The sequence below is a fragment of the Zingiber officinale genome, chromosome 3B, assembly GCF_018446385.1.
Source record: "Zingiber officinale cultivar Zhangliang chromosome 3B, Zo_v1.1, whole genome shotgun sequence".
In the NCBI taxonomy this organism is placed as follows: domain Eukaryota; kingdom Viridiplantae; phylum Streptophyta; class Magnoliopsida; order Zingiberales; family Zingiberaceae; genus Zingiber; species Zingiber officinale.
The window spans coordinates 13,869,571-13,887,796 of NC_055991.1; the positions used below are offsets into that span (position 1 = coordinate 13,869,571).

Sequence of the window (18,226 nt, forward strand, 5' to 3'; positions counted from 1 at the left end):
CCTTAATTTCACAATCCATATAACATACTATGAGTTTCTAAATTTAGATAACCTAGTGCAATTTTTACACATCATACCATTAGACTTAGGGTTTAAATTTCTAAATTCAGGAATTTATACGACCATTAGTGAGTTTTGACGAACACACACTTATAGTCATATATTATCTAGATTTTAAAATTTTGGATATGGTCAAAATCAAGAGAGTTCTAACACATTAATATTATTGTAAGGAGATATGATATTCGTAAGCCTAGAGTTTGTGTCGGAATTATATAAAATTATCTAAATTTTAAAAACTCACAATAATTGTTTAAATATGTAAGCTATGAAATTAATGTTTAAGAGCGTAATGAGACTTGCCCTCGGAGCTTTGTTGTGATAATAAGTGGTGGGATGAATTCTCTATGCGATGAGAGTTCGAATCTCATGAAAAGTACCTTACACTTGTGAAGTTCCAATTGTTAGTTGACTAGATTGATAATTATAAACAAAAACTAATTATGTTCAACCGATAATTCCATGACAACTTTCAATTGATTGATATTTTTGTATCAATTCATTGGTATACTAATTCCGATCATTTCTATGATTGACTTCATCTATATTAAGATCTCTCCCTGGCTCAAACATATTTTTTCAACATTCAACTTTCACTAAGTTTTACTTTCACTTTAGAGTCATTTTTCCTTTAGACCTTATGTTCTTTGGATGCATTTGAGCCCACAACTTCTCTTTATATCTTTCTTGATTTCTTTACTTTTGAAGTCTATTTTCCTCGATTCCACTTCAATACTCCTTGTCTTATAATTTGCTCAATATCATCCTTCAATAGAGTCTAAGCCATCTTCAATTCTTCATGTGTATTCCCTGTACTTAAAATACTCCTTGTAGGCAAATCTAATTTAAAATTTTCACTCGCGAAAGGTAAGAGTAATATTTGTGTTAAACTACTTGTTTAAAAACATTATTAAATTTAATCAATGTCAAAACATTTATTTAAAGATTGTATTTTATTATCAAATATATTTTAAAAAAAGCTGACAAATATTGGAAGCATTTTGGAAATCAAACATAATGTAATGATTGTTCGGATGACGTGGTTGGAGATTACGGCCTATGCGAAGCGCCTCCGCACGTGCGTTCTCTCCTTTTTCCCAGAGGCAAAAACCGTCGAGACCTGGTCGCGGGAGCTCCTCCCCTGTCGCCGGTCAACTGCTCGACCGAGTTCCCGGAGGCTGCGATGGTATCGTTCCTTAAGGCGCTAGTGTATGGTGCGGGCGGTGTGGTGGTGGTTGGGATGGCAGCGCTGGTGGCGTTGCAGGAACGGTTGGTCTACGTTCCAGTGCTCCCCGGGCTCGCCCGCGCCTACCCCATCACGCCTGCGCGGCTTCGACTCGACTACGAAGATGTTTTCCTTCACGCTTCGGATGGCGTCCGCCTGCACGCCTGGTTCGTCAAGCAGTCTCCTTGGAAGCCAGGTGAATATGGTATCTTTTTGATCACCATCGTTTATTCTAGGGATTTTCTCTCCATTTCTCGGGACTGATGTCGATCTCCTTCAAAATTTCCTGATCCCTTAAACAATAGAGAACATTTTTCGTTTGAGGAAAGGTTGGGTATTGTGATTCTATTAGGGTAGATCTAGAGTTTAATTTAGGGTTCTTATATATACTGGCCGCCTTGTTTCTTGGATCTCTAAGATTCTTTTGATACTACCTTACTAAAGAAAGTATACTTTTTTTGAGTCGACCAGTGTATGAACTCTGCATTACTAAGCCCTCACATCGTTTTTTTTTCTTCGACTTTTCAATTCTAAAATTTAGGATCGGGCATTATCTACTAATTTCACGGTAAACGTGTGCCATCTTCCATATAAGAATCTAGTGATAAACTGTGCCAAACATCGCTGTTAAAGTGAGCCTCTTGATTTCTTTAGAATTCCCTTGCTTGAATTATCTTGCGGAAATAAGTTGTTTTGAAAAAAAATGTGAGAAAAGTTCAAGCTAGAATAGCACCCAGTGTTTCCACCCTGGGGTATTAAATCCTCCTACTGACCTTTTTTACTTCTTAATTCTACAATTTAGGATCAGATATTAATAATTATTTCCATGATAAACGTGTTATCCTCTATATAAGAATCCAGTGACAAACTGTATCATACTTCATTGATAAAGTGAGCTTCTTGATTTCTTTGGATTTCCCTTGTTTGAATTATCTTGATGAAGTCAGTTGATTTGAAAAAAATGTGTGCAAAAGAATAAACATGCACTGTTGTGTACCTCTTGTCATGTGTTTTATAAAATTGAATGCATTGCAGAGGAAAAATGCTCTCTCAATTACAGTGTTTCTTATCTCTTCAATTTAGAAGAGATGTTTGATTGGAAGTGATCCTGTCTGGAAGCTGAGAAAACGAACCTGCCGGTGTGACGTGTCTGGAAGGTTGACCGCATCCCCATGACCCGGTCGATGATCTGTCCTCTACGTTGACCAGGACGTTTCCGCCCTATTTTGGTATCAGAGCTAGTTCTAATGGCTGAGTAGAACCTTACTCAGGGTATTCTTAGGGGAAAGGATGGGTATGGTATATAAATTTTTGGTATGTTGTTCTTAAAAACAATAAAAGACATCTTTCTTTAAAATTCGTACTAGCGAATTGCAACTGTTGATCAGTTATAGCGAAATACGAGGGCATGTCTAGTGAATTGCAACTGTTGATCAGTTATAGCGACCACATGAACTGATATAGTGTCTGAATATTTAAGCCCTTGATTTTTAGAGACTAGAAATTTATGGTAATAAGGCGACCGGGGAACGACGGGTGGATTGCAAAAGAACAGGTCCTAACTTGGTAAAAAGGCGAGGGCGCCGAGATAAATCCAAGGGCACACCTGTGTGAGCAAGAAAACTCTTAGAACCCTCTAAGCCGTAAACCATAGATGGAAAAGTAAATAAAATAAAAGGGTTTAGATATAATTGTGTCTATGTCCAGACGTTGGGAAGAACATATACGAGAATGGTATACCAAATCCCATACCTCGAACCTAGAATACCTTGACTTAGCAAAAACAGAAAATCAGCCAACTCAAAGAGAATTAGCTCATAATATTTCAGTAGTATACGACAGAGTCTGTCTATCTTGTAGAGTGCATCTCAAAAACTTTAAACAGATCCAAGAGCAATTGGACGAATTAAAAAGTGAGAACAGAAGGCTTAGTGAGGCTTTGAAAAACCTGACTAACGAAGTACTCAGTAACAGACCATTAACTAAGAGGCAGTTGGAAGACCTTCTTAGAAAGATAACTGAACAGCCTAAGCTTATTGAGCAACAAGCTCTTAAGTTATCTGAAGAATTAAAACAAAAGGTAGATAGGGTAGAAGCCCTTCTACACAAAGTCGAAGGTTGGGTATTTTCATGAGTTTTATAAACACAAAAGCTACAAATTCATATAAGGAGGCACTCCAGGCCACTGAAGGCATTGAATCCCCAGCAGTTGGCTTTTGTAAACCTTCTGACTATAAAGGAGGTATTAGCAGTAATAATATCTTGATTAAACAGGCTAATACACAGATTCAGCTTTTAGTTTCAATACTTGAAAAGCTAGAAGCTCTTGAAGAAAGGGTCAAAAGGCTTGAAGCAAAAGAAGTTCAAATCCAGCCAACCCTACCAGACGAAGTTGTTAAAAATCTTTCAGAAAGGATCCAGGCTATTTCTCTCCAAGAAAAGCCAAAAGAATCCAAAGGCAAGTTAAGAGTCTTTACAGATCCATTTCAAATTCTGAAAGAAGAACAAGCTAAGGCAGCAAAGAAGTAATGGCCACATCGAGCAGAAATCCCCCTGTTACAACAATTACAAGGACAGAAGGGGCACCACTGTTTGAAGATCAAGTGCGTGAATACAGGCAGAACCAGAGGAGAAGATATAACGCACAAAGAGCCATACAGAGAGTAGCAAGGAGAGTTGTTGGGGGAAATCACAATAATACCCTAGAACAGCAACTGGACCCTCAGACTCAACTGAGGCTTTCTATGCAAGAGCGTGCAGCTATAGTACCAGCTGAAGTTCTATATCATTCCCGACGAGATGATGTACACCATAGGGTGTATGTGCATAGATCTGAGGAAGCACTATTAGTAACAAGCAACCAGGTTGATAGAGCTTTCATACAACCAGAGAGCTTTAATCAACTCCAGAGAAGTGGTATGCGCTTCCTACATATGGGTGTAATCCAAGTTCGTATTCAAATATTACACCGACAGGAGGAAGGCACTCTGGCGCTGATCGTCTTTAGAGACAACCGTTGGCAAGGGGATCAAGCCATTTTTGCCACAATGGAAGTAGACTTGACAAGGGGAAGTCAATTAGTCTATGTTATCCCTGATACCATGCTTACAATTTCTGATTTTTACAGAAATATACAGGTATCCATACTCGCAAGGGGATATGAAAATTGGAGGAATGGAGAAGCTAACCTACTGATTACAAGAGGACTAGTAGGTAGGTTATCTAATACACCTAATGTGGGCTTTGCTTATGAAGTGCAGAATGTTGTAGATTATTTGGCAAGCCATGGTGTTAGAGCTCTCCCAGGAAGAAGTTATAATACCAGGGATGTCCTAGGACAAAACTGGATTATAAGACAATCCACTGTCAATATTCCTATGCAACCTACTGAGGTCAATACCAGAAACATGCTGGATGGAAGTGTTTCGCTACAATTTGACCAGTACCAAGCAGCGTCTTCATCTGACCCACTTAAATATAATGCAAAGGATGAGGAAATTCAATCTGATGAAGAAGAGGTTGCAAGACATTCTATTGCAGTATTTGTGGAAGAAGAGATTCCTGAAGAACTATTGGTCAAAAGGATACATTCTTTGGCTCAGATTCCTACTAGAAGAACAGCAGGAGCAGCAGGGTACGATATTTCCATTACTCATGCTCAAGATATACCTGCTTTGGGTAGATCTTTGTTATCAACAGGATTATGTATTCAAATTCCACACAACACATATGGAAGAATAGCTCCAAGATCAAGCTCTGCTATGAGAGGGATTATCATCATGGGTGGAGTAATTGATTCGGATTATAGAGGAGAGGTAAAAGTTATGGCGTTTAATACTACTAATGAAGACATATTTCTTAATAAGCAGGAATGTATTGCCCAAATCATCCTGGAACGCATAACTACACCTGAAGTAAAAGAAGTAGAACAACTAGGCTTGACTGAACGAGGAGCCTCGGGTTTTGGTTCTACAACACAACAGCAGGTTTGTACTAGCTCTAAAGCAAACCCTGAATGTTTGGGTTGTTATTATTGCTGCAGTGACGAAGAAGACGCAGCCACCTATGATGCCTGTGTAGCACCCGATTATTCAACCCACAAGGGCAAGCAGAAGGAGGTAATTTCACCTTTAGCAATAAAAACTGTTCCTGAAGAGGAATTATTAGCAGTACAAGCTGCAGCACGACAATATGCCATAGAGCAACATAAGATGCGAGAAGAAGAGGCCTATTTAGATTTATTGGCTGAAGATGATTCATTTGAACGAAGTTTTGCCATTTCTCGAAGACAGTTACGAGATTCACGAGAATACAGGCGACAATTACAAGCTGAACTAAATGCACTAAAGGCTCCAAAGGCTACCTCTTCAACCAGAGCATCTTCTTCATCAACACAATTCTTATGTGTTTTCTCTAATGAAGAAACTACAAATAACAGATGGGAACCCCTAGGGGAGCCAGATACAAATCCCAGATGGGATACCCTTGGCGAACCCAGCGGCAAGTATAATTTTTATGTCAATTATGCTGCACCACCATTTGCTCCCTTTATTCCACCTACAAGATCAACATGGGATGATGAGGATGAAGATATTAGTGGCCATAATGCTGACAGCAATGATGAGTACCTTGAGTATTTACAATACTTAGCATTGCAGACTACACCAACATCTTTTGCACAGGAAAATGAATTTCTTAATCCATTTGCGGAAGGTGGTGGGGAGATAGTAGCAGCTGGCACTGAAGAAGCTGAAAAACTTCCAGGTATCAGTCAATTTGATGATTGGGTTTCTGATTATCCCAAATTGCAGCAACTGCAGGAACAAATTTATTCCCAGGCGGAATCTGCTTATAGACCACCGGCTGACACCACAATGAACCCTGTGGGATATCCCCCTAATAGAGCTCCAAAGGATGAACCTGTAAGTCATTCAGTTCCACTTCCAAGACAGAATTTTAAAAGACAAGACCAATCCGAGTGGTGGAATCTACCCACAGCGCACCAACAAACAGGAGCAATTTTGACGCTACCTCCTCAGCTTAACAGAATAGAAGATGTATTCTTGAGGTGGGAAGCTATAACCAAAAATATAGTTGCTCTACAAAACTTTTCAGATCCCCAAGACAAAGCCGACTACATTGAAAATTTATTAGGGGAAACAGAAAGGCTAACTTGGATACAGTGGCGTATGGCGTATCCAAATGAATATCAGGAGTTGATCAACTCCAGTGATGGAAGAAACGGCACTCAAAATATAATCTCTCAGATCAGACGAGTATTTATGCTAGAAGATCCGTTTCAAGGATCGACGGATATGCAAGATAGAGCATATCGAGATCTTGAAAGACTAAACTGCCAGCAGGTAAAGGATCTTATCCCGTTTCTTACTGACTATATGAATCTTGCTTCCAAGACAGGAAGGCTTTTTACTGGACCAGAACTATCGGAGAAATTCTGGCTTAAGCTTCCGGGAGAATTAGGTAGGCGAATCAAATCTGCCTTTGATGAAAAATATCAAGGGAATACTGTGGGAGTGCATCCCAGAGTAATCTTTACCTACAAGTACTTGGAGGAAGAATGTAAGAAGGCGGCATTCAGCAGATCCCTTAAAGATTTGTCCTTCTGCAGCCAAATGCCAATTCCAGGGTATTACCAGGATTCTAAAAAGAAATATGGACTTAGGCGGTCAACCACCTATAAGGGCAAACCCCATCAAACACATGCCAGAGTAGAGAAAAAGAAGCATCTACTCAGAAACAAGAAATGCAAATGTTTTCTGTGTGGAGAAGAGGGGCACTTTGCAAGAGACTGTCCTAGAGAATTCAAAAACACCAGAAGAGTAGCTCTTTTCGAGGGCATTGAAATTCCTGAGGATTATGAAATCATGTCAGTGCAAGAGGGTGATGCACCTTCGGACGCCATATTCAGTATATCTGAAGGAGAAGACTACCAGGTGAACACCATCCTTAATCAAGAAATGTTATTTGTCTTTATAGAGCAAACAAATTCATACATGATAGGAAAAACGGAAGGATGGCAACCCATGGTGAAGGTGTCTAAGTTACAGCATGACTGTAACCACATTTGGGAGATTAATGGGGAAATAGCATCTCCATATCAGAAGTGTTCTTGCTGTAAAAGAATCACTATGCAAAAACACCGAATGCATTGCGGTGTTTGCCAGATTACTTCATGCGGGATGTGTACCCGAAATTATTTTGATATGAGCATACCAGTAGAAAGGTCAGTCCCTGTTCCTTTTACTCCTACTAATTTAATTCAGGAACAGCAAAACTATATTACTTGGGCAGCAGCCGAAATTGAGAGACTTAAGCAAGAAGTTGCAAGTACAAAATTACTGGCTGAAATCCAGATTGACCAGCTAAAGAAAGAGTATGCTACTGAGAAAGAAGATTTGCTCAGAATTCAAAATGCTAATATACTAGAAGTTGATACTGAGAATGAGGAGCTTAAACTGAAGATAGATCTTCTTGAGCTTGAAAATAAAGATCTCAGAGGGAGACTAGAAAAAGGGGAGGAAGTTTTTCAAGAAGAAGAAATATTTGAGGAAGAAGCTCATGTTCTTATTGATTCAGGGAAAGAAAAGGTATTCTCCATAGAGGAAGCCAAGCAGCCAAAGCTAAAAACAAATGGGCTCTTTAATCTGGTAGTAGAACTCTCGATTCCGGGAATTGAAAATTTCAAAGTCAATGCAATCCTTGACACCGGAGCTACTACTTGTTGTATTGACCAGGTATCAATACCTCCTTTAGCTATTGAGGATAATACATTTGTTGTCAATTTCAGTGGCATTAATTCAAGAACTTCTGCAAACAAGAAGCTGAAATATGGAAGTATGAAGATAGGGGAGCATCAATTCAGAATACCCTATACCTATGCCTTTCCATTGACATTAGGAGGAAATATTACTATGATTTTGGGCTGCAATTTTATCCGAGCTATGCATGGGGGAATCCGCATAGAAGGCAATGAGGTAACCTTCTACAAAAACATTACAACAATTCATACTCAACAGGTTGTACCTACAGCCCTTGCAATAGAAGAATTAGAGCTCGAGGAAGAAGAATACAATCAAATCCAGGAGCAGGTATGTCTATGGCAACCCGGACAGCATCTCCAAGATTTGATTTCTGAATTAACCAATACTGGTTATATTGGAAATAATCCTATGAAGTATTGGGCTTCTAATCAAGTTACTTGCAGACTAGCGATTAAGAATCCAGATCTAACAATTGAGGATAGACCTCTTAAACATGTGACTCCCCAGATGATGGATTCTTTCCGCAATCACATAAAAGCTCTCCTTGATCTGAAAGTTATAAGACCAAGTACTAGCTGCCACAGGACTACAGCTATCATAGTACATTCCGGTACAACAGTTGATCCTAAGACAGGAAAGGAAACAAAAGGCAAGGAGAGAATGGTTTTCAATTACAAAAGGCTGAATGATAATACCCATAAAGATCAGTACAGCCTGCCTGGTATTAATACCATTATTCATAAGGTTGGAAGAAGTAAAATCTTCTCCAAATTTGATCTTAAAAGTGGCTTCCACCAAGTAGCCATGGATCCCGACTCAGTACCATGGACAGCATTCTGGGTACCAGAGGGACTCTTTGAATGGCTGGTAATGCCATTTGGTTTGAAGAATGCCCCTGCAATCTTCCAAAGAAAAATGGATAACTGCTTCCGAGGTACGGAAAAATTTATAGCAGTTTATATTGATGACATCTTGATTTTTTCAGAAACAGAGGAAGAACATAGGGAGCATCTCAAGGTCCTTCTTAATATATGCCGAAGAAATGGGCTTATATTAAGCCCTACAAAAATGAAAATCGGCAGTCCCACAATAGAGTTCTTGGGAGCAACCATTGGAAATTCAAAAATCAAACTTCAACCTCACATTATTTCCAAGGTAGCTGATTTTAAGAAAGAAGAACTGCAAACTACGAAGGGGTTAAGATCTTGGCTGGGAATTCTCAATTATGCCCGTTCATATATCCCTAATCTGGGAAAGATTCTTGGGCCACTATATTCCAAGACATCCCCCAATGGTGAAAAACGAATGAATGGCCAAGATTGGGCTGTGGTTGATAAGGTAAAATCCATCATCAAGGATTTACCTGAATTAGCTATACCACCTGCACAGTGCTATGTGATAATTGAAGCCGACGGCTGTATGGAAGGTTGGGGAGGTGTTTTAAAGTGGAAACCTCAAAAATACGATCCAAAGACTTCAGAATTAATCAGTGCTTATGCAAGTGGGAAGTTTTCCCCTCTCAAATCAACCATAGATGCGGAGATTCATGCTATCATGAACAGCATGAATAGTTTTAAAATTTATTATCTTGATAAGGAGGAGCTTCTCATTCGGACAGATTGCCAAGCAATCATAAGCTTCTTCAACAAGACTGCACAAAACAAACCTTCACGAGTCCGATGGATTTCATTTACGGACTTTATTACTGGGCTGGGCATACCTGTGCATTTTCAGCATATTGAAGGTAAGGATAATACCTTAGCTGACACTTTGTCTCGTTTGGTCTCTGTAATTACAGGCCCATGGATTCTTACAAACGAAGACGAATTGGTTCTTCAACAATGGGAGGATACTATTACTCAACTCCAGGCCAAGCCCAACAATCAGGCAACTCAACATCTGAAGAGCCTTATCACTTTCTGGCTCAATACAAAGAAGTTACCAACAGTCGAGGCCCAGGAGTCTGCACTGTTCTCGAAGAAGACGCCAGAAAGCATCTTGCTGACATCGAGAAGACTGTGGCCAACCAACTCATCCACAACCTCCTTGAACTCAAGCTTATCCAAGATATCAAGGAGGCAGATTTCAGTATCAGATCTGAGCATCCTAAAGGACTCTACTTTAAAGATTCCCTGCCAAGGGTTACAGCTGTAAAGAGTTCTTTATTCGGCGCGTTCCTTCAGCTACAAGGAGTAATCCAAGAGATGGTGGACACTCCACCATGAGAAAAAGGATAAAGGAGCGTGGTGAGCCGTCCCATCAAATCCAAAGGAAGATATGCCTTTAATAAAGAAGATTCGACTTCACAAGGACTGAGCCTCGGGGAGCCGTCCAAATGAAAAGAATCAATTAGCCTTAGCTGTAAAGAGTCTAGGTTGTGTTGTAAAGGGATAGACAAAGGAAAAGTAAGGGATACTCGTGAGTGATGATGAGGCCCACATGTGCACTCAGCTCATCCTTATCCCCCTTCTTCCCTTCTCTATAAAACCCTCTAGTATGCTCATTGCAGAACACACACCGAGTTCCGGTACAAGTTCTACTTTGAGAAGTGTCTTGTAAGTTTCAAGTTCTTAAGCAAGTTTTTCTGAATTCCTTTCGAAGTAATTTAGTCCTGTACTTTCTCTTTGGTGCATTATCTAAGTTATTTTGAAAGAAGACGTTTCCTTACATTTTTGGTGGGAGCGTGTGCTGAATAAAGCGGGTAATGCGCGAAAATAACGGTTAATGCAGGGCCGAAAAACTGTGAAACAGAAACTCTGAGACACTGCCAATGAGAACCTTTGCATTTTTGTCTATTGGATGACCAGGTATTGGAGATTTCTGGAGTTCACGGATCCGGAATCTATCCGGTAGTGGTAAGCACATGGCCATTTCGAGAGGCGGTGCGAGCAGCCTGGAGATCCGTCAATGACTATGGTTCGTCCTTTTCTCGGTGGTGGAGTATATCTGGTTACTCGCCTGGCGAAGGAAGCCGCGCCCGGGCTCGCTGCGACTGTAACCTGGCGGTCAAGTCACTGAGACTCTTTCGGTCAATCTTGATCTGCCTCATGACGGATAAACAGTTGAAGGAGGTTGGATGATTGACGTGATCTTCGTTGTCGACAGATGCTGCGGCGTCTTCGGGTTTCGAGAACTCTTTATGGGCGTTGATTGCGTGGTGAGCAGGTGTGATATTTGTCCTCCGTTGTGCGGTGTGGTGGTTTCACGAGATCGTGAACTGTGATGCAGGGCAAGCGGACAAGTGTGGGCAGGGGTATCACCCGCCATTGTGGAGTGCGGGGCTCTTGCGTCGTGGTGATCCGTCGGTTTCGGGTACCTTGTTGTTTGACGGAACTGTGATTGCGACGGTCGTTGGCTCGAATAATGGTGCAAGGCTAGCGTCTTGTTCGTGATGGCAATTTCGCGTCGGACGTTTGAGGCTGCGCGGTGGTCTGGGGTGCGTTTGGGTTGCACAGGCGCCTCGTTTCTCCGCTTCGATCGCTACGCGGTGCGGTGTGCTGGGCAATTCAGTGGTGATGATTTTGTATCGACCGCGACCCGATCTTAACGTTCGTCGTTTTTCGATGAGATGCTGCTGAATATGGTGTTGGTCTTTCGTTGAGCTATCGACCGGTGAGTCCCCGCCGTGGGTGCCTTTCAAATCGCTGCCTGAGACTAATTTCCAATGGTGCTCGGCTTATTGATGGTTCATTGGCTGTGGAGGCAATATAAACCCGTTCTTCGATGGACGCGAGCAACCGCGTTTGCTGAAATCGAGATAATAGTCGACGATGGCTGGGACCATTTTTCGAACGGAATTCTTGACGAGATGGCGACCGACCGTTGAGTCCTGTGCCGGTGCGTCAGGATCGTGTTGCGGTGGGCTGGATCGATTGGAAGATTTGCTTCAGACCTTGTGACAGGCGGGGCTGTCCGTCTTTATGGTGGGCTGTTGGCCGTTCTCGCGCGGCACTGTTCCGCTTGGAATCGGGCTGTTGATGGCAGGAATCATGGCGCGATCGTGGTGTGCGGTCTTATGACTTTCGGGATCGGGGGCTTTGTGTGGTGGGAAGATCCATCGTCTGGTCGCATGTTCAGAGATATCTCGTTGATCACAGTTCTTGATAAACTGTCTGATAACGATTGAAGCGATACTTCGTGGATTTTCAATGTAACGGTGACCGGTCAAGTCGTCGCGGGATGCTGTCGGGGACCGTGGGCGTACATGGGTGATTCTTTCTCGACCATGCTCAGGGGTGGTCGGCATTGATATGGTGTTGTGTGTTTATGAAGGTTACAACCATCTTGATTCCCCGTCTTGCATAGCTGGGACAGAAATGACCCAGATGAATCGCTGTTCTGTCGATGGAAGGCGTGGTGGGGTGCAATTGATCCTGTGCTTCGTGTTTCGACTGTTCGTTGCGGAATCTTGATTAATGCCAGCGGTGATGACGGTGTCTCGATCAAGGGAGGGTGATGCGCGGCGCGGTGTCGGTGACGTTGGGGCGGGCCTGATTCAGGATCGAGGATTCTGCGTTGAGGCCATTGTTACGGCACGGTGTAACTTCACCGGAGAATCCTGGGGCACGTCGATCGGGCTTCTTTCGCCAGTTCGCTGTGGCTACTCCCACTGGTCTCCCTACGGACTGACTCGAAGATCTGTCTTCGGTTAGCTCCTGGTTCTCGTGTCGACTTCAGCTATGTGGCGTTTGGATGCGGCGATGGCGTGCTCTTTCTTGTTGAAATCATTGGATTCGACCGATGTTCTGCGCAACTCTGAATCTCGAACCCATTTCTTCTAATATGTGGTTTAGCGTTCTGGTGAAATGATGAGATGAGGAGGGAACGACCTTCCTGGCGGTATCAATGTCGGTGTTCGGTGCATCCCGCGTGGTGGACCGCCGCGTTCGTGTTCTTCGGCGGGGCTGCGATGTGGAATCGTTTCCAGATGATTGCGGTCGTCGGTAACGGGCACCTGGGTTGCCGTCGCCGTTTTCTGTCGTGTGGTTGTTTCTGAACAAATGACGTTGAGATGGTGTTCACTGTGATCTTCTCGCCGGATATCGCGGTATTGATAGAAAGTGGCACTGCTGCGCGACGTGTTCGTAATCTCGAACCGTGCCTGAAAACTGCTGCGGTGTTTGGTCTGAACGGGTCGCTGTGCCCTCTTCTCACTGCGGACGTTGCGTTCGTTGCAGTGGATCTCTTTTTGCTGCGGCGTATGTTTGATGGAGTTGCTGGGTTGGTCGTGTTCTTTGAGATCTGGTAACTGGAATGGCATTAACGGTTGCCAAATCTGAGGATCTGGCGAATCTGCCATTCGGTGTAGTGAATGCTGCGGATGCGCTCACCGCGATATTTTCATCGGCGATTCGCCTGTCTCCGGGAAGCAGCTTGATTTCCGACAGTCTGATCAAAATCTTCTGAAGCAGATCGTATAGTCGATGAAGCGGGATAGATCGCTCGCGTGATGTTTCGGATCCGTCAGCTGCGTGTCGTGGCGGATCAGGCTCAGGTGATCTGGTTATGTTTGGTCCGTCGCTGGGATCGGCTGAGATGTGGCATTGCATGGCTTCAATCAGGTTAGCTGCTGTTCCCCTAATGGAGACTGGGCGTGGGCTCGAAGTTTTGTGGAACAGACTACGTTACGGTTACTCGGAGTATCTGCAGTTGAGGCGGGGGTGGCGTCAGTAACTGCATTTGGGCAGACTCCGCTTCCGGTTGATCGCGTGTGTGGAAGATGGGCTGACTGGGGCCGTCGCTGAACTGACCGGGGATCCCGCGAGTTCGTTGGCAATGATGGGCGACGGTGGCGTTCGCTGAGGTCCTGCGGGTGCTGCAGTTGGGATGATCGAGGCAGTCAGGTTGTCACTGGACCTGGCTTCGGTGCCGGCCTCACCGCAGTGGATCAGAGGTCATTTTCACGTGGAAAGTGTTGGTGATCTCTGATGCTGTATTATGAATACTCGGTGCTCGTTGCTGTCGGCGTGTGACGCTGACCGTCATCGTCATCCCGTGTTGGCAGCAGATTGATGAGGGAGACAGATGATTGCGTTGAGGTGCTGTAAGGTGTCGCGCTTTGGACATCCCGGTGTTGTCTGGCTTGAAATGCGGCTCGGGCGTCTGGTGTTGTGGTTCTGGAGGCACATGGTGTTGATGAAGATGTGGGTGACGATGGAGCACTGCGTGGACCATTGTGTGCGTGGATCTCGTGTGTTGGGAAGATGTGAACCGTTCAAGTGATCTCGGCTGTCGTGGTGTTCTTCTGCGTCTTTGCGTGCTGAACATGCTGCTTCGGCTGCTGCTGGTGGTGCGGGGCAGTTTGACCTGAGGTGGTCTCTGCAACGATGTGGTCGGGGCTGCGGGCGTCATGGTGTGGGTCTTCGTCACTGCGGCCAATAACGGCCGGGCATTCGGGGTTTGCTGGAAGGTACAACCTGCTGGTGTGAGAACCGAATCGGTCAATCGATTGTTCTGCTTCGCCTCGATGTATGGTTCCGGATGATTTGGTTGATTCAGCATTGAGGAGTTGGTGGTGGCGGCCATGTTTGCCTCAGTCGGTCCTCCGCCGTGGCGATGGTGACGTTGGGGACTGTGCTGCAGTGGCAGATCTGCCCAGAGGTGTCAAGCTGGGGCGTGGTGTTCTGCTGGTGAGTCGGGCAGAAATCAGCGTCGCTGACCAGGATCTTCTTCACCAGATACTGCTGAGATGTCTTGCTGACCTCTTCATCCGTCGGTTCGTCGCGCCCTGTTGGGGTGGGTCGGATGAATCGCGCTGATGGTGGTCGCCCAGTGTTGACGCTTCCGTTGACGTTGCAGTGTTGGGTGGGCAGTGGCGGTGGACGTCCTCAATCGGTTTGTCTGGGACGTCCTGGTGTTATGACACCGTGACTAAATGATCTGCGGCGTTCTGCGCCGTGGCAGCCCGTTGGGTGAACTACGGTCCTGTCGATGAGTTAACTTCTCCGTTCCTCGATTTCGTATCTGGCGTGTGATACTGCTGTTCTGGCAGAAATCGAAGTGGCGTGTCGGGGATAACTGTGAACTGTTCCTGTCAGTCTGCTGGTTATTGAAAACGATCCCTGCAATGATCTCAAGGCTCTGGCCGATGTCATGGTGGTGCTGAGGCAGATTACGCCCGGCAACAGGCGGCGTACCACTGCAGGTGGAGACCAGCAACTCTGTGTCTAATCTTTGATTGCTCAATGGTGCTCCTCAGATCATCACGCGCACCATGGGTCATGCTCTGGGTGGGAATGGAACTGCGGGCGTCTATGGTGCAGTCTTATCAGTTACTGGGTTGATGCAGTCAGGGTCTTTATCTGGGTGGGTTTTCTGCAGCTCGCCTTGCTCCGGCAATGCTGTGATGTCGCTGGGTTGCTGTTGATGATCTCAGAATCGCCTGTTGTGGCAGGACTACGATGTGGGCGTTACTGCTGCTTGTCTTCGGTAATGGATGTAAATCTTAACTGCCTTTTAGTGCTTTTAACGCCTGAGGAGAATGGCTGGATCCTGCAGACCTGCTGCTGACCGGGTGGTTGGTTGAACTCTTTGTGACACTGTGACCACTCTTCGAGCTCGCACGGTGTTGAGCAAAGCTGAATGCTGTTCGTTTATCGGAAGATCTTTGCTGATACCTTTATAGTCGGGAAGGTTCTTGAGGTCGACCCCAGGTAGCAGCTTTGTTATAAAACTCTCGTGGCTTTATGTGGAAGATTTCTATCTGCCTGTTTAATCTTGGAACAGAACGGTTAATAAACAGGCTATTGGGTATTTCTGAAGATGTCGGCCTGGTGTGGGTGCGTTCGCGGTTGGTGGGGTTTTCGACCTCATGGTACGTTCTCGCACCAGTGGATCGTTAACTCTTGGATACGTTTAAGTTGCGGATATACTGACAGCTGGGACTTTGAGTTGATGTGGGGCTGGTCTCTTTGATTGACTGGCTGTTTTCGTGGTCGGTGATTCTGGTTCGAAGGTGAGGACTTGGTGTGCCGTTCGTAATATTTCTGACTGGTCAGACGTACTGATTATATCTGAGCCCATTTTTGTTGCCTCGTCTGTCAGTTTCGCGACGGGCAGAAGTTTTCTTCTTTCAGATCGTCCTGCATTGTGCCAGGCCTGCTACGGTTGGAGACTGTTCTTTGCGATCACCGTGGATCGGTGCCTTGCCTTGGGGTCTTTCAAAATCGGGGCTAATGGAACCCATGCGATTCGTGTGTTCATTATAGCGATCGGCGATTCTGTTCGCCAGACGCTCCGTGTGACCCATGTGATTCGATCATGAACGATGCCCTCGTGTTGCTTGGCGGTCAGCGGTTGCGTTATTTGGTGCAATTTTAAAGAAAGATGTCTTTTATTGTTTCAAATTCTTCATGCCTACATGCAATCCTTTCCCTAAGAATGCACTGAGTAGGTTCTCTCAACCAGTTCAGAACCTCACGATCTAGGGGCTGAGCAGTCACCAGCGGGCCGAATGTGGCATGGATCGAAGGTGACACCTGATCGGAATACAGCGACGACACGGCGGCGTCACGACATCGGCTCGCGGTAGGAATGTGACAGCGCGTGGGCGGGAATGTGACAGCGTAGGCGGAATGTGACAGCGGCGTGGCGGAACACTAGGCAAAGTGGCGCGGGACTGCGGTAAGTGCGGAGGGCTGCTCTGCGTGTGAGGCTGCCTACGGCGCTGTCTTGTGAGCTGCGGCGAGGCTGCTGTCTTGCTGAGGCTGCGGGGAGGCGCTGTCTTGGAGGCTGCAGCGGGCGCGCTGTCTTGTGAGGCTACAGGAGGCTTGTCTTGTGAGGCTACCAGCGAAGGTGTCTTGTGGAGCTAGCAGGGAGGCGCTGTCTGTGAGGCTGCAGCGAAGGAGCTGCTATGCCGCTGAGGGCTGCGAAGGAGGAGAGGAGAAGAAGAAGCGTGGCGGTGAGCTGGAGAAGGAGGCGTCTCCTTGATGGTGGCGGCAAAATCACGAACCCCTCCCCTTGCACACCTCCCTCTTTTTCACGAACCGGCTCCTCAATGCCCCTCTAACCCTCCACCTCCTAAATGACGCATATGCCCTCTCTTTTCTCCCTAATCCCCTCTACGCCCTCTCCTATGATCCGGATCAGGAAGAAACTGACACACAAAGAAGTCTTATATGGTAGTGCTAGACTGGGGCATGACTTGGGGTGCTGTCTGATTGAATTGGGTTGCTACCCATATGATGTGGCATGGGGATAACCATGTTGGCCATCTGAAGAGGCAACACTGAGGTCATATCATGTAAGCATACACAATATGTCTATATATCCATTCGAGCTTAGAGAATGCACGTTTGAGCATGGGCAAGATGTCGAAATGTCCAACCCTTTGAGCCTAGGGTAGTCTCAAAGAAGCTTGTCTTAGCATTAATGATATGTTGAAAGATCCACTTGTTTAAGAACGAGGCTGAACACAGGGAATCAGACGGGTGAAACGATTTAATGAAAGATCTACTTATCCTAGAGCGATGCCAAATTCAAAAGATCAACGTGCGGGTAAGATGTCCATCTACTTATTGTGTGGATCACATTCTGTATGTTGATACGCCAAATATTCACCCACCTAAATACAAAGTAAAAATCTGAGAACCATTGTTTTAGTATGAATGTACATCAAGACTTGAAGAATTCCCAATTTAGTGTAGGCATTATTTCGAAAGGTCTACTCATTAAGTGTGAGGTCATCTGAGCAAGGGTGGTATGTCAAAATGTTTACCTATCTAATCATAAGGATGACTCTGCGAATCCTCATCCAAGCATAGGCAATACGTCTGAACATCAACTCGTTTGAGTGTAAGAGTATATTTAAAAGACCCCCAGCCTAACAACCATTGATACATTAAAACATTTACTTGCTCAATGCGGGATTAGATTTAAAAGACTCTATTGAAGTGCGATGAGCCGTCCACATGCTTAGCACACGATTTAAGTGCGAATGTGACTATTGAAGTGTAATGAGTTCTCCACATGCTTAGCACAGGATTGTTCGTTGCACCAAAGAGATGGAAAAACACAAGCATGGAAGAAAGAAAAGCTATTTTATTGATTCAATAACTTTGCATCTCCAAGCTTGGTTAGACAATAGTAAGTTGGCTCTAACCATGAGGAAACTAACAATTACAAAAGCAACAAAGTGGAATATTTAATAATCGAGGATTAT

At 44.7% G+C, this 18,226-nt stretch overlaps 1 protein-coding gene across 2 annotated transcripts in view; it reads left to right on the forward strand.

Annotated features, from left to right (window-relative positions):
- Nucleotides 1-1,147: 1,147 nt before the first annotated feature.
- Nucleotides 1,148-18,226, forward strand: part of LOC122055950 (alpha/beta hydrolase domain-containing protein WAV2-like) — a 55,031-nt gene continuing 37,952 nt past the window's right edge. The window contains exon 1 of one of the 2 annotated variants that reach the window (XM_042617652.1): nucleotides 1,148-1,490. In XM_042617652.1, coding sequence (XP_042473586.1) covers nucleotides 1,244-1,490 — 247 coding nt within the window. In that variant the 5' untranslated portion in view covers nucleotides 1,148-1,243. The remainder of the gene's footprint in view (nucleotides 1,491-18,226) is intronic. The other variant, XM_042617653.1, reaches the window with a different exon arrangement.